Source organism: Eucyclogobius newberryi, unplaced genomic scaffold, assembly GCF_026437365.1.
Source record: "Eucyclogobius newberryi isolate DKJ021-1_F unplaced genomic scaffold, fEucNew1.0.hap1 SCAF_2, whole genome shotgun sequence".
Taxonomy (NCBI): Eukaryota; Metazoa; Chordata; class Actinopteri; order Gobiiformes; family Gobiidae; genus Eucyclogobius; species Eucyclogobius newberryi.
The window spans coordinates 21,758,693-21,783,390 of record NW_027315834.1 but is presented as its reverse complement, the minus strand read 5'-3'; the positions used below and the strand labels follow the sequence as shown (position 1 = coordinate 21,783,390).

Sequence of the window (24,698 nt, the reverse complement as noted above, 5' to 3'; positions counted from 1 at the left end):
CTTATCTATTTGTTTGCACCGTTTTAAGTTTCCCCTGAAATAAATCTTCTTTGTTATGACAACAGCCCTGTAATGGGCTTTATAAATCTGATTGTTAGCTGGCTGCTGCTCTATATGATGGAGGTCACTATGCTCATAGGACCCTCAATGCTGCAGAAATGTTCCCGTCCCCTTCTCCAGATCTGTGCCTTGATACAATCCTGCCTCAAACGTAAACAGCCAATTCCTTGGACTTCATGGCTTGGTTTATCCTCTGATAATGTCATTTGTAGGACCTTCTATAGACTGGTGTGTGCTTTTCCCAATCATGTCCAATCAACTGAATTTACAACAGGTGGACTCATCTGGTGTTTGAGCAGTGGAAACACACTGTACCTGAGCTCAATTTTAAACAACCGTCTTTCAAGTTGTCAGTATGGGGTATTTTTTGTAGAAATGTGACATAAGAAAATGTGGGAAAAGAGAATTTTAACATACTATTTTAACACATTCCATTACTTTGTCCAATATGAGTACATGTATTCTGAATCTTTTTTTCACCATTTGTTATGCATTTATTTATAAGATATGAGAAAAGGAAAAGTTGCACATGCGCTCACTGTAAGGGCTGGGTTTTCTATTTTCCTCACTAATTCAGTGACGTTTGAAACCTAAATTTGACCACCAAAATAAATACAGTTACACTACACAATACACTCAAAATGTGTATTCTGATTATGTATTTTTGGTACATTTAATTACTGCACTGATCACCATAATTAGGTTCCAATTAGAAAAGTAAAGATTGTTGTTTCAGTAAAATGATTGTCTGAGCTTAGTGTGATCAGCTATTAAAGATTAACGTTCATAAATCACCAAAACTCACCATAAAAATTGTTTTAAAAATAACGGTAGTTGTCTTTCCCTGTTGATTACATTGTACTTTACTGTGAAATATCTAAAAGGTAAATTCACAAATGCTTAATTTGAAGGCCGAATAGTAACCTATACCAACAACATTTAACCAGCCATTTTAATCTCTGCATAACATGTGGGCTAATGGCCCCGAAAAGTGCAACTCGTTTTGAAGAACAAAACGTGCAGAATCAGCAAAACATCCTAAAATCACATGACAGACCGAGAGCAACAGTATAATACTTCCTGTTTCACATCTATCCCTTTTAAAAACTAATTATTGAGCTGATTTACAACTGCCTTGGAGAATAGAACCAAATCCATGTACCGTAATGTTTAGTCTATGGAGATTTTGTATTTAATGTTCACATGCGATTACAACGCACAGGCTGTTCTAGGGGAGCACTGTTCCCATCTAGAGGACAAAAAGAGTACTGCTCAGAGTACAAGGGGTCATTTCATTTTCGTCATTGTTGACACTTACAGGGGTGGGCAATTATATTTCCTCTGAGAGACATATTTGAATCGAGTTAAGTGGTAGCGGGCCAGACTGCGTTAATTGGTGTTATAATCATTATAAGCACTTTTGGTAAAAGATAGGCTATTGAGTCAATTATTTTATTTATTTCATCTACCTCTATTTATTTCATTTACCTCTATTAAGGACACAAGTGCAGACATGTTACATAGCTAAGATAGTTAAAGAATAGAAACTAAAATCTGGAGGGGGGCCAAATTAAACAGGCCGAGGGCAACATCTGACCCCTGGGGCCACAAATGCCCAGGTCTGCTTTGCAACATATGCAGTTGATTTTTATGTTTAATGGCAATTTAGTTCAAAAGAAAATAACATTCGGAATGAACAAAAGGTTTTTAGCAATGTCAAGTTTACCATGTTACAACAGAAATTCTAACCCTGTCAATCCCATTTAGGCCTGGTGCACTCAAATGTTTGCATAGCTGAGGTGCATCTTGTTTGCCCACATTTAAAAAAAAAACTAAAGTACTAACTGATTTTGTGTGTGTTTACAGTGTGATGCAATGTCTACACTACAGTCCTTAACCTTTTATTCTATTTTATGCTATTGCACATTTATCAGATTCAAGGTTTACTACAGAAGGCTACAAATATCGTGGTTATTCAGTATACTGTGTTTTACTTCTTTCATAAAGGAGTCACTTCTGGCACATTATCGCATGCTTTCCGGGCACCGAAATCAATATTGTCAATAGTATTGCAACTCAAAACTTTTTTTCCCTGTATAATCATTAATGAAAGATCAATCTGAAGAAGATAAATTCAGGAAACAAATGATGCACATTCACATCGCCTCGACATGAGGACTGTTACTGCACTTCAGCTTGCCCTCTGTGGCTTTTGTCTCATTGTTTGTCTGTTGGGAGGAAGAACGTATGTATTTTCTGTCACATAAATTGCTTTCTTCAATCTTTGGTTACGCCTGTTGTCTAATTTTCAGGGCAGATTTACCCGACCCTCCTCGTATAGACTGTGCCTGGGGCAGGTGGTCTGAGTGGGGTGTTTGCAATCCTTGTTCAAAAGTACAAGTAAGTACCTCACAAAAAACCTTCCTATACCAAAAACATTCTTAATTTAAGGCAAGAAATGTAAAAGTAGGAAATTTGAAATTTTAACTTCAATTTAGATTTATCAATTTGTTTTGTTTTTTTATTTTACTTAAGAAACTTAAGTATTACACATTTTTCATTCTGTAGCCTAATGTTTTCATATAAATAAAACGTGTAAAAATCCTCATATTTTGGACATACAGCTGAGAAATTGTTAAAGCCAGGTTTTATCTTATTGCTTCATTTTGTTGCTATATTGACATTGAAACATGTGGATATCTGTTTATGTTTTAGTAAACTAGATATTACCATATTTGTCATTTTCGGGAAAGTTCAAACTTCAATACATCAGGCTAAAAGTTAAATCAACAAATCCTTCACTGGGCAAATTTGTTCTTTGCGGTTGTGTCTTGCCTTAACTTGAAATGGTGAAACTGAACAAACTGATCTTATCACCAGAGGCGCTCCCGAACCATCGAAGTCTTTGGGCAGTTTGGGGGCCAACCGTGCAAAGGCTTATTAGGGGAAAGACAGCCCTGTACGACAAGTGCAGCATGTGTTCCGCCACCACCTCCGACTTGTTCTGTTTCCGAGTTCATGTGCGAGTCAGGTAAACACGTTTTCTTTTGAGTCTTATGTGTCGTTACATAGTTCATTCAGTACATCCAGTCCATACAATACTAAAATAAAAGTGAAACTTGTTTTAAAAGGCTCATACATTATGATGTATTATGGACTTCAAAGCTGGGGCTGCCTCACCACATGCCTTTATATTTACACATTTTAAAACAGCTTGTGGTTCTATGTAGGGTAAAATGTCGACAATTGGCAATAGCAAACAAATACATGAATTCGGAGAGTAAAAAAGTTAATTCAAATGGCACTTGTTGTCACTTTTTTATTGCCATTTCCCCTTCTGACCAGGCCAGTGCATCAAATTGAGGTTTAAGTGCAACGGGGATTTGGACTGTGAAGATGGGTCTGATGAGGATTGTGAGCCTGTGCGTAAACCATGTGGTAGTCTCGAACTGATAAATAGTGAGCATGGCAGGAGAACAGGATTTGGGTAAGGAAACGCTAACCTTCTCTTAATGATGATTTAGTATGTATTGTATTGTAATTCAAATGTAATTATTAGATTGTAATAAGGTTTGTCTTCATTACAGAGTCAACCCCTTGAGTGTTGATCCCAGAATAAACCCATTTAACAATGACTTTTTTGGTGGGAGGTGTGAGAGAGTGAGAAATCCATCCACTGGGATAATTGATAGGGTCCCCTTTAATGTTGCAGTCCTTAACTATCAGGTATAGCATCTACTTTGGTACTTTTGTGTTATTATGTTAAAATGGCTAAATGTTCTCTGTTGTTTTTTCTCAAGACTGTAGTCAAAGAGACTGTCTCCAGGGAGATATATGAAGATTCACACACTCTCCTCTCAGAAGTTCTCACAGATATGTCCTCTAAAGTTGGTTTTGGAATGTCCTTCAAATTTACTCCTAGTGAGCAGTCCATGTCAAATGGCAGTATGGCTGGAAATATAGGTGGTAGTATTGATACAGAGAAGAAAGAAATGGTCAAGCAAATATCGGAGTACACCACCAGAAAGGTAATGGTAGAATAGATGAATGTTTTCAGAAATAATTAACCTTGGTGTGTCTGCTGCCTTACACCTATAGGGCAAGAGCTTCATCCGTGTTAAGGGATCCATACAGCTGAGCACATACAGGATGCGTTCTAATGATCTCGAAGTTGCAATGGGTTTTTTGAATGATGTAAAAAGACTTCCATTGGAATTTGAGAAGGGTATATATTTTTCCTTCATTGAAGACTATGGAACACACTACACCAGAATTGGAAAACACGGTGGTCAATATGACCTCGTCTATGTTCTCAATCAGGACAGCATCGAAAAAAAAGGTACAAGTGCAACATTCTACACATTATTTATACTAGTTCTTCTTTTTATATTCATATATTTTTCCTTCCAGAAATAACGGAAAGAGAGCTTCAAAACTGTGTCAAACTTGGACTCACTGGGGGTGTGAACTCTCAAGTTATTGATGTGTCAGGCAACTTTAATACAGACAATTGTAAAAAATTTAATACAAAGGCAGAAGGTATGTTCATCATTAATCATGGAATTAACAACCGTAGTGGTGACCTACACTGGTACACATTAGCTGCTGAACTGATAATTCTACTCATGTTCCACAGATGGAACAGCTGGAAAAGCTCTTGTGGACAAAGTGATATCTGCCATTTATGGAGGAAGTGTTGAGGCTGCTGCTGGCATGAAAACTCAGTTAACCAAAGAGGGAATGTTGGACATGATGACCTTTCAGAACTGGGCCAGGTCAATTGGGGATGATCCAACACTACTTGACAGTGATGTATGAACATTTCCAATTTAGCAAACAATCATGTACTTGTGTTTTTATTCATGTCTTAATCTCACAGCCAGAGCCTCTCTACACACTGATTCCAGTGGCGTTTCCTAATGCCATTACTTTAGTAGCCAACTTAAAGAGAGCAACAGCAGAGTATGTGGCAGAGTACAGTCTGTGTAAGTGTAAGCCCTGTCAAAATGGAGGAAGCCCTGCATTAATAGACGGAGAGTGTCAATGCTTGTGCCCTCCTTCTTATGGAGGCCTGGCCTGCCAAAATTACTTAGTGAAATCTAAGTCTACAAGTAAGGAATTAAATATTTAAAAAGCAAAATTACACACTTCTTTACGGTTCTGACTTAACAATCTTTCAGCGGAAATACCCACTGTGGCCCAGATTGGTAACTGGGGGTGCTGGTCGTCCTACTCTGAATGTGTTCGTGGGAGGCAAAGCAGAACCCGGACCTGCAACACAGTAGGCCTCCAGAGTGCATCTTGTGTTGGAGAGAGCAGAGCTGAGGAGTACTGCTGAGCATTATCAATCAGTTTCAGTTTGTAAAAAAGAACATTAAAAAGGTCTGAAAACACTGCAATTCTACTTTCTGTTTTGCAGGATAGGTTATGTTGTATGTGTACATCATTTATCCAAGATTTTTGTCTAAGAAGTTAACCTATATTTGCTGTGGTCAAGGTTGCATGAGGTTAGGCACACAACCATACAGGGGGCAGAGTACGGAGGCTTCAGTTAAATAAACATGGAATGAATGGGTGATGACAAAAATACCTCTTTTTCAAGTAGCCACAATTTACAAGAATGTATGTGTGACATTTGGGGCTGGTGATACGTATTTATATTGACATTTTTGATGGTGTTTAGCCGAATCCACGAGCAAGAAGATGCCTGTCCTCCCTGTGTAACTAAAGCAGGTCTACCTTAACCCACAGTCGAACTTGTGCCAGAATCAGTTACTTTTGTGGATTATTATGAGAGTGAAATGGTGACTTCTTCTGCTGAGCTTCAAGCAGCTAGTCACTGTCCTTGATACCATCAGGGCAGGATTTACGGAAAAAGGCTTGTCACCCATGATTTCATAACAAAGAAGTGGAACAAGACAAGATTCATTCATTTAAGTTTTTACTTTTCAGCATAGTTTTTATTTTAGTACATTATTTCTTACTCTCCCCCTGTTACACCTCAAAACACAGCACTGTATTTGCAGTTCTAAAGGCCACCACGCAGCACACAAAAAGACAAACAAATATTTCTTATAAACGTGTACTGTATTTATTTTACGATACACATACAAATAACAGACACCAACACCAGACAAAACATCCTTGATTCATAATATGTGCATAAGTTTGTTTGCTTTTTACCCTTTCATCAGACTAAATGTGGGGCGAGTGATGGCGAAATAGCAACAGAACTCCCCTTCTCCCTAAAAAGAAAACATATATTTCAACACTTGGCTATGTAAATCTATCTCTAATTCAGGCTTGATAAGTCAATGATAACACGCTGACCTCACTTGGCGTGTTTTTGGTAGATGGCTATGTACTCTTTGACATCATCAGGAGAGCCTAAGACGATTGGGACCCTCTGGTGGATGGAGGTGGGATTGATGTCCAGAACGTTCATGGATCCTGTGGTGGCCATGCCTCCAGCCTGCTCCATAATGTAGGCCATGGGGTTGCATTCATACAACAGCCGCAACTGCAGCACAGAAAGGCTCAATTGGTACAGGATGTTTTATCAGACATGAATGACACTGTGTAACCCCGGCTCACCTTTCCTTTGGGACTTTTGACATTGGCAGGATATAAAAAGATTCCTCCATACACCAAGGTACGATGGACGTCGGCAACCATAGAACCTATGTAGCGCCCACCATAGGGCGCAGAGTCATCCTGAAACACCAACAATATCATGAAAGAGATATGACATGACAAAACGAGAATTAGTGTAATGTTCTGAGCGTACCTCTGGGTATTTCTTCTTGTTAAGGTACTCCGTTACATCTGGATGAAAGTGCTGTGCGTATCCTTCATTCAAACTGTAAATCTTTCCCTTTTTTTTTATCTTTACATCTCGATCTACTAGAATGAACTCACCAATGGCCTGGGCAAGAGCACAAGGAGAGTATTGTATCAGAAGATAATGAATGCAGTAATTCTAGGTTTTTAAATGTACATAAAATGCGTACAGGGTCAAGCATGAAGCAGTTGACTCCTTGTCCAGTAGATAAGACCATCATAGTGGCACTGCCATAAAGAGCATAGCCAGCTGCCACTATGTTTCTTCCAGATTGCAGGGCATCGTTCTCACATGGCTCATCATCTGTGGTCTGTGAAGAGGAGATACCAAATGTGTTACAATAACGTACTATAATGGCACATACTACAATACTCACTGCAACATAAAACAAAACATGTGCTTGTTTTGTATTTCAACAGAATTTAGAATGTATTTTATTTTTTAAAATGTGTTTCCTTCCATTTAACTAAAGACTTTTCCATTTAACTAAACAGGTTTTGTAGTTTTTCCTGGCCGAGAAGGAGGGTCTAAGGACAGGGGACCTGGGACATTGCCAAGTCCCTATGAACATTGTTTAATCCGTTTTTCACTGTCGCCCCCCGAAACAACCGCTGTTGAGATTTTGGGCATTACAAAAATAAATTGAATTGAATTGAAATACCTTTTTGTAAACAGCAAAGATGGTTCCAATTGAGACAAGACAGTCAATGTTTGAAGAACCATCCAAAGGATCAAAGCAAACTATGTACTTTCCCTGTTGTAAACAAATGGTAACATTTATGCCATTACTATAATTAATGAGACATTTTAATGCAAAGCAGATATGCATGAATGGTAGAATGGCACAAAATCATACTCGTTTCTCTGGTTCCACAATGATGGCGTTCTCATCTTCCTCAGACACCAACACACAGGAAGTGAACGAGGACTTGATCATGTTGATGACCATGTCATTTGACAAGATGTCCAGCTTCTTTACTTGGTCCCCTGTCACGTTTGTGCTTCCTGCAATGCCATAGCTATGATTGTAAAAAGAGAAAAAAGAACATATTTACATAATGTTCTACTTTTGGGGACACAGGCCTTGGACAGGACAGGGAACATTCATTACCATAAGCTGACACCCTGATTACGAGGAACATAATGTTGTTTACTGCTGTTCCACATTCACTCACATGTTCATTAACTAAAGGGTTCCTTTTAATTCAGCTATTTACAATACATTATGTACATGTTAAGGGAAGGTGGCTGTGCAGTACCCACTGTAACACACACTGTAGGGATTCAACTCAGTGAAGAGTAGAGAGTGCTAATCACTGTTCTAATCATTCATGCACCATGAGTAAAGTCATTTGACTAAAGAGCGACCACCCCAAATAAATAATGTGACACTGACAGAGGTATACTCACAGGTTGGCAATCCCGGCCTTTCGGACAGCGGTGGAGATAGCTTTGACAGCTGTGCAGATAGAGTTTAGGAGGGTTGTGAGCTCTCCTGTCCCATGAGCCTTCCTGCCCTCTTCCAGGACAAACCTGGTGAGGGTCAGCACATTCGTGTCGAAGGCCGCTTTGTCAGACATGCTGTCAGATGGACTGAGACTGCCACTTGATGCTGTAAAAAAGGTCTTCTACTGCCCAAAGAATAAAGATTTGCACCTTGCCCTAAGATAGATGAGAGGGCAGGGGTGTGCATTTCTCTTAGCCAATCACACGTGCTGCTTATCATGTTTGGGGGAGGTTTAGCCAGACGTTTAACAGAGGCTAAAGACCAAAGTTCAAAGATAGAGTGCTTTAGTTTGTTTAAAAGAAAAAAAATTGAAGGCATTTTCTGTTGAATATATCTATCTGCATCAGCACAACTGCAAATTAAAACAAGCAGCATGCAACAACAAGTAGAATTTGAATTGCAAATTATGAAAAAGGATTATTAATTTGAAAGTGGGTTTCAAATAAATTAGAGGCGTTTTCTTTTATTTCTGTCTTTTATTGGCTCGAGCCATTCCATGGAATGGAATGCGATGAGTCTTTGTTCTTGCCAGGTTTCTCATTATTATTATTATTCTTTCATGGTCATTTTGCCACAACTCGGGCATTTTTGACCCCCTGAACATTGATGAAAGTCACACATGGGGACATAGGTCACACATGGGGACATAGGTCACACATGGGGACATAGACGCGATCGGCTCGGCCCAAACTTGAATAAAATGGAGGTTGGGAGAACGCCCGTCGCAGCAGTGCCGACTAGTTCAAAAAAGAAAAAACATGAAACGCTTAATCTTTGGCCTAGGCACATGAAACTTGGGACAGTGATAGAGCTACCTTTGACCTCTGACCTTTGAAGAGTAAAACACACCTGGCAGCATCGCTCTATGATAAACAGGAAGTCAGCCATGTCGAATCAAAGTGGCAACGCCAGGCTTGACTTTTTTTTTTCAAAATCATACTTGTCCTAGGTTTTTTGTCCGATCGAGCTCAAAACAACACTTTTTGCATCTAAAGACATTTCAATTTAATAAATGTTCAAAAAAAATGTTGATATTCCGCGTAACACCCCCTCAAAAAAGGCTTAATTTCCTGTTTTTTCAAGGACAAGTCACGCCTAATGGAATCTACGGAGCTCATATTTCACTCACTAATGTGTTTTTATGATCTGATTGGAAATAATTAATACCATGTAATAAATTTACTCTATAGAGCCCCACTGTGTGAAAAACTCTACATTGTCTGATTTGTTTGAAACTCATGGATTATATTCTCCTCGAGACGCCATGAAAAAAAGTGCATCATAGATATTGTGTATTTTCACAATTGGCCAGCAGAGGCGCAGTTAATGCCTTCACTTCCTCTTCCTCTTTTATTTTGATGAAACATTTCCTCTCGTGCCGTGGTCTTAGCATTAGCATCAGCATCAGCATTAGCATCAGCATCAGCATCAGCATCAGCATTAGCGGCGGGGAAAGGCGCGACCGAGGCTTTAATTTTTATTTGTTTCTTTTAATTTGATTTTATCTATCCAAGCCCATAGGGCTCGTTTATTGTCTTATTTAATTGATTTCTTATTTTTCTTTGTTATTATTGTTTTACAGTTTTTTTTTTATGTTTTACTATTTTTATCCTAGTGGACTAGGTGATTTTATTTCACTAAGTGCAGCACTTTGGAAATGCTTTTGTTTGTAAAATGTGTAATAGAAATGAAGTGGATTGGAGTGGACTTTTATGATGCATTCTTGTCCTGGTTTGAGCCAAGATTACTTGATTTGGTCCAGTTCTAGTCTAGGTTTATTTCCAGGTTTAGTCCCAGTATGTGGTATGTCTGCAAGTGTGAACACACACATAAAGTCCAAAAGGACAACAGTTATCTGTCTGTCTGTCTGTCTTTTACACAGAGGCATTCTGTGATCAGGCAGAAAGCCTCCTGTCGATGTTTGTGCAATTCACTGCAAGTCTCAAAAAGTGAACTTTGCATCAGGAGGTTGACCTTTGACCACATGCCATAAACTTAAGGCATAAACAATGAGAGTGATTACTTATTCAAAATAAATTCAACAATAGGTATAACTAACAGAATTGTACAATTGTTTATTAATATTGTATTTATAAACATTTATTTAAAGCCAATGAGTTGTAGCCAAATAATAAACCACAAATCATGCTATTGCTATTACATTGTTATGTTGCATAGCCTATTTTACATGTTATAATGCCTACTATATTTAATTATTTTAGGCTATTTGAATTTGTTTTTATTTTTTGATTGAAGCAGTCGATCATTGCTTGGTGCATATTTATGTCCACAAGATGTCACTCTAGTGTTGCCTTGGTCTTGATGGGCTCTGGCTTTATGCCAGTCAATGGTAAATGTAAAGACACAATAAGAAATGCCTGACCAAATCACACAATGGTAGGCCTAACACAGAGCTCAAAGCGCATGTGCTCACATTCTTTGAGGCTACATTAATAATGCAGTGCAGTCTACTTGACTCCTGTGTGCAGTTTACCTCCACAGGCCTGCAAGAGTGCATTAGTCATTTTCAAGCCAGAAAAAAATGGCTTTTGACAATTAAATTATAAAGCATGCTCTTTGGACGTGGAAGCTTTTAGAGGTTTGTGAAGCATCACCTTCTTCTTGAGCACAGCTCCACAACAAGTGAGTAGGCTCCGCAGTAACATTTTCAGATGGCTGCAAGTCAGAGTATATCTGAGTAATGTGGCCCACGTGCACTAAAACAAGATTTTTTACTAAAAAACAGTTCAACAAATGGAGGAGTTTATCATTTTACTTGCTGGTTGGACACAGGCAGCAGAAGTCCACAGCAGAATTCCACAGCTGTTACCTAGCAACAACATTGTAAACAAGGGCCAATAGATATGATTTGTCAGAGAATGGTACGCCTTTATTTTGTTAAGTTATTACCTTCACAGTCAGAACATTGTGTCTGTGGCGTTTAATTTGTCCCAGCAATTTTAAGCCATGTCACTTATTGATGACAAAGGCATTTTGTTTTACAACTCAGTGCTACTTAATGTAATTTTACAATTTATTTTTCTACACAGACGGAAATTTGACTGATGTAAAGTAATGATAAATATTTATTACAGGGACGATCCCGTCAACCAAAGTAATAATTTGAAAAACATGAAAGCATGTAATTTCCACTTTAACCTTTTCATGTCGAGTCCAACTGTAATTTTTAATATTATAATAATAAATGTAAGGATTTTAAGCAGCCTGTTGTAATGGTCGTCTGTAACATTTCAATATTACTTTGTGCAATAGCCCACTACATTAGGCAACATAGACATAGTGACTATATTAGGCTTACATTAATTGTAAAAGCAAAGTAGCTTTGGCAAAAAAGAGTTAATTTTCTTGCTGATCAGAGACATAACATAAGATGCTTACTGATGAAAAACTGATACTCAGGGCAACATCCCGCTTGCATTTCCTGTGTGTAAGCATTGTTAGGTGTGCTGTCATTGAGGGCTGATGCACTGCTCAAGGGGACAAGAGACAAACGCTGCACTTGGAGAAGTTAAGCTTTTTATTAGATACTCTTTATATGGTTTGTTTTCTGATTTTACTTTAAACTGGATTATTTTTGCAGAGCTACGTGGCCAGAGGAAGATTATGGTTAGAAACCAGCCAGGTAGTCCTTTATTTTATAAATATTATTATATTATTGTTAGAATTATTATATATGTCATAATTGTTTGTAACTACCTTACATATATGAGCTGAAAACAAAAGTAAATATGTTTGAATTGTTCCATTATATAGCGTAGTATTATGTAATGTACCCTGTTTATGTGAAGAATGTCTCTTATGCCCTGTTCCTGGGATTATGTCTGAGCTGGAAAATACCAAAGTATGGTTATACATTTTAAGGGCGAGCTAGAGGGTAATTATAGGCTAAAAAGGTCTCTGTAGTGAGACATATTATTTAGAGCGAAGCAGCTTGTGAAAGCAGCGACTCGATTGGTAAATCTGCTGTCCCTCCTCTTGAGTGGAACAGTCTCAGAGGAGACAAATGCCAGTTCAAACTGACTTTAGACCTTCAACTCAATGAGGTAAAGAAACACAATTGCAGTATTTGGGGAATATGTTATTTTTTATGTTTTTTATATGTCGTTTGATGTGTGTTTTCAAACTCGTTATTCTTATCTCCTAGGTGACTGTTTTTGTAAAGACTTGGATATTGACTACATTTCTCAGTCAAACTTCAAATGCACCAGATGTGAGGATATTTTATCAGCTACAACCATTAAGCGACTAAGCTTCAAGAGGAGGCCCAGAGGAGCCTCAGATAATGCGGAAGCATCTCCCAATGTTGCTTCATCCAGTCAGTGGCATTCGGCAGAATCCCTACTATCAAACAAAGATGGCACAAGAGAAGTGTCATCTCGCTCAACACGAGGGCGTCCCCCTCTTCCTCCCACTCACACTTCTACTACTGATAAGAAAACTTTGCGTAATAATCCTAGAGGGTCCAATATTGAGGCAATGCAATGCATGGAGGAAAAAGCCGCTCATGAAATGCAAGAAGTGACCAGCCCGACGCCACCCCAGCCTCTTCCCCGACGAAGACTGGCAAGCTTTGGAGGACTAAGTTCTCCTGAATCTACTTCTCTCTTCACTGGCCTGGGTGCCTATAATCAATTCAAGGATGGAAACCAACCAGGAGCCACTGGAAATCTCCCTTCTTATATTGGCTCTTCTCTGGGCAGCACTCAGTCCCTCAAAGTGAGTCCACAGAGCTCTGGGAGAAGCACCCCAGTAACAGGGCTTGGCTCTGTGCAGTTGCAGATTGTCCGTGACCAGATGGTAGCTGCATTACAGAAGCTGAAGGAGTTGGAAGAACAGGTTAAAGTAATCCCTGTTTTAGATTTAAAGATTTCTGTACTTCATGAGGAAAAGAGGCAACTTTTATATGAACTCAAGAAACACAAAGATGAAGATACCAATGCTAATTGGAAAATGGGCTGTAGTGAAAAAGGATTTGTGGGTTCCTCTCAATATGTTAAGGGGAACGTTCAATTAACCGAGTATAAGGAACTACCTGAAGAGGTACAGCCAGTGGAGCAACAGGCCAATGCTGACCAGTCACATGTATGGCAAAGAAATGCATACTGCAGTGTCAAACCAACAAGGTCTGTAGCAACTGGCACTGATAAAGACAAGTATGTTTTATGTTGTGAGCATCAATGCCAAAGTAAAGGAAAAGAGAAGAAATATATTGCAACTGATGTTACTGAGTACAATCTTGTAATTAACACAGAGAGAGAGGATGAACTTTTAGCCCAACAAGAAATGATTTATTCTTTAAAAGAGAGAATTTGTTTTTTAGAAGCAGAGCTAAAAGAATCTATTCTTCAAAAAGAAATGAACCGATTAAAATTAGAACTCCAAACAGCAGAAGGAAGAAATCATAAGAAAATGGACAAAGCTTCCAGTGCTGCTCCATCTACAGTGAACATAAGTACAGAGGCCAAACCATCCACAAAAAGCCAAGGAGTTGGAAATCATGTGACTGTTTGTGATGCTAGCACAGGGGAAATGACGGCAATGAGGAGCATTGGAATATCATGTTGCAGGATGCTGCTGCAAAATGTACGTCCTGGACCAAATATTCACTGGACAGCCAGAGAGATTGTTGACACTGCAGATAAAAACAACAGTGTTCAGATTTCGACTACATCACAAGGAGTTGGAACGTATATAAAGCTTTGTGATACAGGAACAAACACAGACAAACTCTGGTCAGACAATGGGATGTCTTCAGTCAATGTGAGTTTTTCTGGAGATCATTGCATTGACCAGAGCATCATGGCTTTCCCTGAAACAACTTCTCAACATACCAACACAGTGCACAATTTAGTATCCCGCTTTACGAACACCAGGCACGCATTTAACACGGACTCTATCACTAACACTGTCATCAAAAGCCAGGACAAGCATACAAATACTCCCGCGACAGTCACAAGGACAGTGTCTGTGGGTAGCAGGGTCCAAGACATCCAGGCACCTCCGCAGACTCGCACAATTGGTGTGGGCACCACTCTATTTGTTGACAGCAATAGATTGCAGCCAAACTTTGTCAGCAAGGTAACGCGAGATGCCAGTGTGGGATTCATAAATATTCATGACAATTTTCTTATTGGAATAAAAACACGGAATATGGCGTCTGGACCGTCACATTTACCAGATCCACTCAAAACAAGGAGCGTTGGTGTTGGAGAGGGGAGGATTCGGGATTCCCCACCCAAAGAAAGTACTGAATGTACAGTTATGGCAAACCAACCATTGAAAGAGCCTGAACTGAATTACTATATTGAAGAAATGCAGAGATTTCTTATAGAGCACAAAGACTTGCTCAAAGAAGAGAAGATGTGCATTTCAAACCAACATAAATCTAGCCAGAGGAATGCCAGCCCCGCCCAGCTCTGTAAAATCACTCAAGAAGGGAATGAAGGGATTGTTTTGGATAAATCAGGTCAGCATTCTTTACTGAAAAAAATCTATTTTGATTTCAAATTTATTTAAAAATGTATTTTTTAGAATCAGCCAACAGAGAGTCCCAAGTGATGAGTCCAGATGATGACACTTGCACTGGTGCTAAACCAAATGAGGTCAAAAGAATGATACAGATGTTAGAGCAACAAACATCATCCACTCTACAAGGTAAACAAACATTTAAAAATCATAGTGTTGCAAGTAATTTGAATTATATAAAGAAGTTGAGGTTTGTGCTAAAATTCAGTACTTCCTTGACCACTCCCAAAGCCCAGTTTAAACTCTGGGTGTGTTAAGGGGAAGTGGCTGACCACTGGTTTGGCAGATTTTACCTTGAAGGAATGCACTTGCAATGTTTGGAATGAGATTTGTTTTTGCAACCACAGAACAATTTGTGGTAGTCAGACCTAAACTGAATATAGCTTTGCAGAAGTTAGGCCCCTACATACTATTTCTGTAATGGATAATGAATGGATATCACCTTTTAGTGCCAAAACATCCTCATAATACTTTTATCTTGCTCTTCTTTACTTCCAGATAAGGAGACAAAAGACGCTCATCCATGGCCTGTATGTAAGAAGAACAATGACCAAAGTTGCAGTACCTCCAGAAAGAACATGCGGCTTATGGGTGTGACCACAGGGTATGACTCGTGCAAATTGAACATGATTTTTCAATGTATGTAAATCCTAAAAAATCCTGCAGATTGGAACCAATTACATCAAATATTACCACAGGGACGGTTGTGGAGAAAATACAGACTAACAAAGCTGCAAATATAAAGAAAAATAATGAAGGGGCAAAGGAAAAAAAACAAATCTTGAGTAAACGGCCAAAAAGATCAACTAAATCACCTTTACAAGAAAGGTACTGAGAGGCATTTTATTTACGTACTGCAGTCTTTCAGTCTAAATGTTTTGTTTTATTAGTTGCAGGTTTAAATTAAGTGAAAAAATGCTTTCGACCTGCCAGACGCTAAAGATGCAACTGTCTGATGATACGGATAAGAGAACTAAGGATTCTGTGAGTTCAGTTCACTCTTTTACAACTATGTGATATAAATAGATTTATTTCTAGAGGGATGTGACATTATACACTATGTTTATTGGCATACCATTTGCTGGGTGTGGAGTGTGGCACAGACAGGGCGTGTTTGAGAATAAGTTTAATATGTTTAAAAAAGAATGACTTGGCATATTGCACTCAGCCTCAGTGCCCAAGCCTACTGTGTATTACCGTAAATAGATTTGTTTTATTCATTGAGCAAACTTATAGGAAAGCATCTACTTAATGCTATGTGCCTTATCTTAAATAATAAAATGTGTGGTTTTATCCATGGTAGAATGAAGCTATTCAAACGCTTAAGCAAAAATGGTTCAACATATCTGGCCAGAAGTCTGCTGCCCCTGATGTGGTGGAGGATTACCTCTCTGCTTTTCAAGATGTTTCACCGTTTGTACTGCAGCATGTGATCAATATGACCGACAGCAATGGAAACACAGCTCTGCACTACTGTGTGTCATACTCCAACTTTGGAGTTGTCAAGAAATTACTTAACACAGGTAAAAGTAGTACATTGACTTAAATTTGCTTTAATGCTGTAAAAAAACTGTGTAACCACTAGGGGGCAGATGAGTTTGTAGAATCCTTGGCAAAGAGTACATGAGTAAACTGGCTTGCACTTGCACAGACCCTCAACACTTCTCTCTCTCTCTCTCTCTCTCCCTACAGATGTATGTGCTGTAAATCATCAGAATAAAGCAGGTTACACTCCCATTATGTTAGCAGCTCTTGCAGCTGTGGCCTCTCCTGAGCACATGAGGGTTGTCACGGAGCTTTTCTCTAAAGGTGACGTGAATGCCAAGGCCAGTCAGGTCAGTGTGGCCCTCCAGTCTCACTGTTCAAACCTTTTAGATGTTTTTTTTCTGGATGACATTGTAGAATATTACTAAATTGTATATTGAGAGTTTAAGCACTCTACTACTTCATCATTCATGTCTACAGTATGTGCGAACCAATGCCACTGTATCAGCTCTTTCCTCTCTCCTGTGCAGGCCGGGCAAACAGCTCTGATGCTGGCTGTCAGCCATGGAAGTTTGGAAATGGTTCAAGCTCTTCTGGAGCAGGGAGCAGAGGTCAATCTGCAGGATGATGAGGGCTCCACAGCATTAATGTGTGCCAGTGAGCACGGTCATATAGAAATAGTGAAACTTCTGCTGCAGCAGCCTAACTGTGATGCTACGCTTACAGACAGTGTATGCAAACTCTTTAACTATCAATAAGCCTTATTAGTAAACAGGCCAATGGGGCCCTCCTTTAAAGTACATTTAATAACACCTTTTTGGTTATTTTAATTATAATCACTATTCCGATTTTAGTACTCCAAAATTAATACTTCAAAATATTTCTTTTTAGGATGAAAGCACAGCCTTGTCTATTGCATTGGAGAGCGGTCATAAAGAGATAGCGATGCTTCTTTACGCTCATGCTAATTTTTTCAAAGGAAACAGCGGGGTATGTTCCATATTTCTTCTGCTTTTACTTTTAACTTCAAGAAATAGTTCAACTCTAAATGTGTACTTGTTTGACAGACATCTGTTTCTCCCGTGTCACCTTCATCTCCTGGTAGAAAGAAATGTATTTGACTGGAGACGTAGCCTGCACCCGAAGATGTGTTCTACTTTACAGTTTTTCCAATCGTGCTGACACTAATGTCTAAATTCAAAACTTTTCCACTCAATGATCAAACACTCTTGATCATTGAGTGTCAAGCTTTAACACTCAAATCATAACTTCAAAAACGTTTTTGCAGAACCTAAAACATAATGATCAAGTAATTAAACAGATCATAATTGTTACACAATCTTTGCACGTTCTAGTCTGTCCACTTAAAAACGGTACACTCTGATCCAGGCCCATTGACCAAAGACACAGAATACACAACAGAACACACAACATACTATAAAACACAACGTAAAGAAGAGTATACATATTTGCAGCATAAACCTCAATCTCAAACCAACAGAAACAGTGAGGATCCTTTAGGGCTCAAACTCCGTTTCACACAAAGTCTTGTAGTATTCAGCTGATCTTTATGATGGTGAGAAGTTTATACATCTGATTATTCTGTTAAAAAATTTAACCACAAGTGTCCAAACTTTTGTTTCTCTGAGTTAGATTTTTCAAATATTCTGAACTCTTTTGCCACTGAAGTGAGTAGTTTTGCAAAGTGTGCTGTAGTTTTGCCAGATTGATGAAGTTTCCCAAAAAAATGTGCCAAAGCGATTGAAACAAACTGTAATAAGTAGCTTCTGAGTAATGAACATAATTTATATTGCATGCAATCAGAACAATACAGTTTTTTTTTTTTCATTTCTGTGTATATTAGTATTGACCTTAACAGTGTATGTGAGTTTATCTGTATTCAGATATAGGGAAAAGAGAGGTAACATACATCATATTAGAATTTATTTACCTAATGGTCTCATTCCAAAACCTTTGGAATAGATTTTGTTAATTACCACATTGTATTTGTCTATTGATCACTGTGGAAATAACTTATGTATGGCCTTGATTGACCATGTACAAACAATGAATAAACGTAAGCATAATGTGTCTGCAAAATCAGTTGTAAATGTGAATGACACAAGGGAGAACAAGCTCCCTCAAAAACAACAGAATGCTTTTAGACTATGGAGCAGCCCATAATAGTACATTTTGGCCCATATAAGCCCTTTATCAGGTGTTCAAATAATGCCTCCCTGGATCTGGAACTGCCCAATCAGAACACAGTTGATGTGAAGTATTAATTGACTTGATTGTGAATTACAATTGAGCTCGGCTATATAAAAGTTTATCAGATTCACCCTTTAGGAACTAAACAATCACGAGGAGGAACTGGGTCGCCTAACTTTAATCCAATGCCAAATAAGCATGATGCTGAAAATAAAATAATGAACCCTGTCAAGTTCACACTGCGGGCAAAGCAAGACAAACGTGTCATTCTCCTCAACACGGGTGATGGGCCCTTCGGAGCCAAGTAACGGGCCGCGCGTAAAGTACTGTCCTCTGACCCTCCGGTTTGTGTGTGGAAACACCATCTCGCCTTCTGGGCTGTGTGCTTCTGAGTGATCAGCTGATGAAGAGACTTGCAGCTCGGCGCGATGCTGGTCTGCTAATCCTCTCGCCCGCCACTGCAGCTGATCGCGATAGCCAGCGCCGCACTCAGGTAAATCTGCTCCGTGACTTTCTCCTCACGCCGCCGCCGCAGGATTCGGCCGGGCTTCTTCAACGCGTCGCGGAAAGGGAGCGGAGGACGAGATGGATGAAATGTGCGTTAGCCTAGAGGGGCGAGCGAGTCTGGAGAGAGACTGAGGAGGTGTGCGGCGGTAACGGATGAGAGGAGCGTCGTTGCCAGATTAGTCACTCGGGCTCGTTAGAGGCTGAGCGCGGGGGATGGAGGCTGCACATGTCCTCAGCCGCGCGCCAAACATCTGGGAGCATCAGGCTCTGGCCCCTCGGTCCTCTGCGGGGAGCGACTGCGGCACAAGCCTCTCCGTTTGAGTCGTGTGACAGTGTGACGAGAGCAAAAGAGCCCGTTTGTTGCCTCTCCAGTTGTGTTTGTTGTGGTTCGGTGTGTGGTCAGACGCACCTTCTCCTATAGCGCCAATGTGCCGCTCAGCCATGTTTGACATTTTAATTATATAATCCCGTCTTGTGCAGGCCCATCAACAACAGCACGATGTCCGCACCTCACGTGAAGCTTGCATTCTTCATTCACGCCTCATTGTGTGTGCAGCATGGACCGTGAGCTCGTGCATTTGTCTCATTGAGGTTTTTCCTCTTTATTCTGCGTGACCAGTTTTTCTCTGCAACTAGAGCTGCCAGTGCCAAGTACTCATGTTTCAGACCTCAGCTTTGTCCTGCTTTGGGGGAATAAGGGTTTTGTAAATAGGATACTCATATTGCCAAAAGGCTAAACAGTATTTCTGCTGTTTTTTTACACAAAGCGTCCTGTTTAAACATTCATTTGGGGATGGGCCATATCGACTGAATATCTCGAAAATTAAGAAGATATTCAGACAATATAATTACAATCAGTCTAAATGTGTAGAAAAGCACCTGCCAATGGTATGATTGAGGTTTGCAAAATGTTCATAAACAGTAGAAAATAAACACACACTTACAGACCATATACTGAAATGTAGAAAACATGTCCTTTACAGGATTTTTAATCGTGTCTTATGATGTTCTTGCAGCATCACAAAGCAGAGAACGGTTTGCTGGAGGAGATGGAGGAGGACATCAGTTTAAAGAAACGCAAAAGTGATCAACCTGAAACTAAAGAGCAAGAAGTCCAGACAACACCAGAGCTTGGTGAAAAAGTTAAAAGGAAGCGAGGACGTCCACCAGTGGAGAAACTGCCCCCAAATCCACCTCAGCTCACCAGACTCCTTAACACGCTGGTGGATATGGTCATCAACTACAAGGATGGGTGGGTCCGGATATTATATAGTATGACGTCTGTAGAATAATACCTATATTTCCTCTAAATAGTCTTTAATGAATACCATGTAATGTAGAAGCACATTATCCTCAGATTGTACGATTTAGTGGTGATTGTCAAAGTATAGTCAACAATATACTCTGTTTTCCTTCATTCGGCTGATGTATTTCTCCTAGCAGAACATGAGCTGTCACAGCTGTTGTCTCTGACATCACAATGGCATAATTTACAAACCATTATCAATACTTGTCAGGTTTGGGCGACAGATAAGCAAAGGCTTTGTGCAGCTTCCCTCCAGGAAGGAGGTGCCAGAGTACTATGAGCTGATACGAAAACCTGTGGACTTCAGAAGGATCAGGGTAGGTGCCATTTGCAATTTGTATTTGTTTTGAAAAGACTAAATGAAATAGAATTGAAAATCAGGATCAATCAAAATGGGACACAGCAACAGTATGTACTGTCAGAACCAACCGCTGCATAGCCCACATGCAGTGTTGAGCAGTTCTTATTCTGGAGGATAAAATAACTGCAAACTCTCAATACAGAAAAAATACAATATAAGAATAACTTTTTCCCTAATCATTTTTCTAATCATTAATAACATTTTCTAATGAAAACCTTTACTTAAACAAATCCTCGACTGTGATAGCGTTTTGTACGCTAAATAACTTTTTGCCTCTTTGCCAGGAGAGAGTGCGTAACCACAAATACAGATCTGTGGGTGATTTGGAAAAGGACATTTATCAGCTGTGTCAAAATGCTCAGACATACAACTTGGAGGGATCTCAGGTCAGAGAATCTTATATATACAAACTTGTTTTGCTTGACTTGTCTTTTATTTAATTTAGTTTTAAACATTTGTTTGTTAACCTCTTTCTTTTTCTGTTTGTTTTCTCATTGCAGATATATGAAGACTCAATCGTCATCAAGTCAGTGTTTGAGAGTGCAAGGCAGAGAATTGTGATGGACGAAGAACAGAAAGACACAGTGAGCACCAGCCAAACCAACAATAATGGCCAGGAAGAAGACCACTTCGTCCCAGTAGCAGGTGAAAACACCAACTCAGTCACACAAAATCATGAATTAAAAAAAAAACCTCTTAAATTTTGTTTTCATACTAGTGAAATCACTAGATCCACTAAAGGAGAAAAGGGAGGAGAAAAAACAATCTACACTGTCCCAGATGTTCCACAGTGATCTCAACAGTGAAGATACAGAGGTCACCACAAAAGATGAAGGGTGAAGCATAATCCTGTCCTTTTTATACTTTTAGGTATGCCTGTCCTCTGCTATGTATTTGATTCCCCAAAGATTTTAGGAGTAACTCATCAATAAAATAAATATTGGACCCTTGTACAGTTGAATGTGGACTAATTACATACATGGACAGTAGGGGTCAGTATGTAGCCTTATCAACAGTGGGCAAAGACGTTCTCTTCACACAAACTTACTAACTTATTAAAGGAGAACAACAGAACTTATCTCTGTAATGTTCCTTTCTGTGAATTTCAGACAAAACAATTTTAAATATTCTTGTTAGTCTATAAATGCATATGCATTGCTGTGCAGTCATGCATATTATCTATCTGTTACAGGCAATGTAACGTTACACTGATAAGGGAATAAAGTGGGGCATCAGGGCGTTTGTGACTCAAAGCACATAGGCCATGTTGTCGTGTCACATACTCCTGTCCTGGAAATATTCTACTATAGACATTGTCCCCGTTAGATTTCCGGTTTTGTGAGTTACTCATTACTTAAAGGGGACCTGGACCAGGGGAGCACCGAGAGAGGAGCCCCTAAACCTGTCTTTCTGCACATTGTTGATTTCCATTCATTTATAGCTGTTTCAATAACTTCACATTACAATTGTATGCTATAGTGCCCTGTGATAGTTTGTCTTAACTGGTTTTATTGACTGTTTTCGATATATATCTTTGATTGTATGAAATGACTTCATATGTTTGGAGCATGATAGCCAATAACTGTCATTAAGTGGCTTCTGCTCTCTACCAGAGAAGCACATGGAAGAGTGACACCCTGTTGTACTACTATACATTTCCCCAAAATTTGTTTCTGGGAGAAAAAGGACTTGACAAAGTAGCTTACTTTCTACTTGTTTGCAGATAACATTTGTGTATATACACTTCGACTTGGAAATGTGTGTCCCTTGTGTGCAACATAAAGGCTATTCACATTGTACAGTTTGTGTCCTAAGGATGAAATGCTTTTCACTTACGCAAATGTTTGAAAATAAAATAACATCGTATTAAAACCCAAACTAAAATGCTCGTTTGTGAACACTGATTTGGTGTATTGTGTCTTTATATTTTCTTCCAAACAAATGGTGGAACAGCCTATAAACATGGATAAAGAAGAATATAATGTTGTTTTAAAATACAAATTCCAACTGGTTGCTCTGTTATTTTCCTTCATATATAATCTTGGTTGAAATGTCACATTTGACAGACCATCTGGAGAATATCAGCCAGATTCTGCCCCCAGTCGCCCACATGATTTATAAGTCAATTCAATGATTCACTAATTAGACACTTTCAATGAATCAAATGCACAGATGACATAAAATATCTACAATTATTGTAATCATTCTTGAACTGTTCCCTTAATGTGGTGGAGTGGTTTGAGTGCCCGAGGGGGCTTCATGGCGCTGGTAGGGTTACCAAAGGCAAACTAGGTGACAGGTCAGACCAAGAGTGGTTCAGAATTCCCTTATTTTAAAAAAAATCAAGGCCAGTTACGTCACCCACATTGGTGCCCCACCCAGGAGCCAGGCCGGGGGTGGGAGCCCAGCCGAAGGAGCGTCGTGGGGCCGTCCTAACGTGGACCCACCATGGGAGGATATAGTTGGCCTCACCTCCACGCACAGTTTGCGCTCTGAAGTACATCACCTTGAGAGGCTGGACGCTCCACACTGCTTGCTTGCAGCCCCACAGCTCAGCTGCCCTATGTCTTTGGGTTGGGGACAGGTCTCTCACTGTTGGCCTATGGGAACAAACAACGATGCAGAGTACCTGGCCTTCTTGGAGTCCCTGAGAGGGGACTACTGGGGGAATTCCATACCCACGCAAGCAAAGACGGTGACACCTGGAGACACCTCTCCAATCTGAACCCGAGCAGTGTTCTGTTATTGGACTTCTGTGCTGGTCACTGTTTGTCCATAACGAACACCATGTTCCAGCACAAGGGTGTCCATCAGTGCTCGTGGCACAGTGCATATTGACTGGCAGACCGGGTTGGTGGTCCCGCTCCCTCTGTTTAAAGAGGGACCGGGACCACCAGAGGGTGTGTTCCAACTACAGCGGGACCTCACTCCTCCCCAGAAAGGTCTATTCTAGGGTACTGGAGAGGATAATCTGACCAATAGTCAAACCTTGGATTCAGGAGCAGCAGTGTGGTTTTTGTCCTGATCGTGGAACACTAGAACAGCTCTATACTCTCCATTGGGCGCTCGAGGGTTCATGGGAGTTTGCCGCACTAGTCCACATGTGCTTTGTGAATCTGGAGATGGACACTTTGTGATGTCCTTTGGGTGCTCCGGGAGCTGTCTGGTCCCTGTACTTTCAATAATTGGGGATGTGCCCTATTGTTATCAGAATCAGAAAAGGTTTATTGCCAATGAACAAAATTCACAATTCGTCCCAGAGTCCTGGACACGTACAGGTCCTGTAGAGATGGAAGTCTGCAGTCGATCACCTTCTGTTTGTCCCTTGCTGTGGCTCCAGCGTACCACACAGTGATGGAGCAGGTGAGGATGGACTCTATGGTGCCTGTGTAAAACTGCCCCATCATCTGCGCTGGCAGTTTGGCTTTCCTCAGCTGCCGCAGGAAGTATATCCTCTGCATGGCCATATGTTTCTGTGTTGAAATTGTTCAGACCAGCTGATTGTTGTCCTCATGTGTGTGCATGTCTTGTTGATGTGTGAATTGTTACCTGTGAGCTCAAGACAATTCAATAAAGTTTAACCTAACCGAATGTCGTGGCTATGATAGGGATATGATGTTTAGGTGGATGTCTTCCACATGAATTCCAATTTATGGGTTAAATGAATAATTATTGACTATTAGTTTCCAACAACGCCACCCTGGATTGGTGCCAGGGACACATACACAAGTAAGGCAAGCGCAAATTCTTTGAGTGGATCAGGAGACTCAGATATAGGAAAACCGTTCACAATTTATTAAATTTAAAGACAGAATAAATAAAACATTTGTATTTTTAATAATAAAACTACTACTACTCTCATTCACACATTCAC

General features: G+C 39.8%; 4 protein-coding genes across 5 annotated transcripts; 3 read left to right on the top strand and 1 right to left on the bottom strand.

Annotated features, from left to right (window-relative positions):
• The first annotated feature begins 2,185 nt into the window (after positions 1-2,185).
• c9 (complement component 9) lies at positions 2,186-5,399 on the top strand. Its single transcript, XM_072454460.1, has 11 exons — positions 2,186-2,305; positions 2,373-2,460; positions 2,941-3,091; positions 3,406-3,547; positions 3,648-3,786; positions 3,861-4,088; positions 4,159-4,399; positions 4,471-4,599; positions 4,697-4,872; positions 4,940-5,171; positions 5,241-5,399. Exons 1-11 carry the CDS (start codon positions 2,232-2,234, stop codon positions 5,396-5,398), a joined length of 1,758 nt encoding a protein of 585 aa, XP_072310561.1. The 5' UTR covers positions 2,186-2,231; the 3' UTR covers position 5,399.
• Positions 5,400-5,998: 599 nt separating this feature from the next.
• fbp1b (fructose-1,6-bisphosphatase 1b) lies at positions 5,999-8,557 on the bottom strand. The gene is made up of 8 exons (XM_072454459.1): positions 8,312-8,557; positions 7,758-7,920; positions 7,563-7,655; positions 7,071-7,211; positions 6,848-6,985; positions 6,655-6,774; positions 6,391-6,580; positions 5,999-6,305 (listed from the first exon to the last, which is right to left on the bottom strand). Exons 1-7 carry the CDS (start codon positions 8,479-8,481, stop codon positions 6,392-6,394), a joined length of 1,014 nt encoding a protein of 337 aa, XP_072310560.1. The 5' UTR covers positions 8,482-8,557; the 3' UTR covers positions 5,999-6,305; position 6,391.
• A 2,173-nt stretch (positions 8,558-10,730) lies between these two features.
• Positions 10,731-17,664, top strand: LOC140367147 (KN motif and ankyrin repeat domains 1-like). The gene is made up of 11 exons (XM_072453497.1): positions 10,731-10,758; positions 12,574-14,895; positions 14,961-15,083; positions 15,453-15,558; positions 15,621-15,782; positions 15,845-15,938; positions 16,258-16,477; positions 16,647-16,789; positions 16,970-17,170; positions 17,331-17,429; positions 17,507-17,664. The coding sequence occupies exons 1-11, from the start codon at positions 10,731-10,733 to the stop codon at positions 17,558-17,560; spliced, it is 3,552 nt and encodes a 1,183-aa protein (XP_072309598.1). The 3' UTR covers positions 17,561-17,664.
• Positions 17,665-18,938: 1,274 nt separating this feature from the next.
• Positions 18,939-22,708, top strand: LOC140367836 (probable global transcription activator SNF2L2). 2 transcript variants are annotated; one of them, XM_072454557.1, is made up of 6 exons: positions 18,939-19,143; positions 20,174-20,409; positions 20,675-20,780; positions 21,109-21,210; positions 21,325-21,469; positions 21,543-22,708. In XM_072454557.1, the coding sequence occupies exons 1-6, from the start codon at positions 19,054-19,056 to the stop codon at positions 21,662-21,664; spliced, it is 801 nt and encodes a 266-aa protein (XP_072310658.1). In that variant the 5' UTR covers positions 18,939-19,053; the 3' UTR covers positions 21,665-22,708. The 2 variants fall into 2 exon arrangements, with proteins under 2 accessions (XP_072310658.1, XP_072310659.1); XM_072454558.1 differs by lacking the exon at positions 18,939-19,143 and adding an exon at positions 19,255-19,293.
• The last annotated feature ends 1,990 nt before the right edge of the window (positions 22,709-24,698 follow it).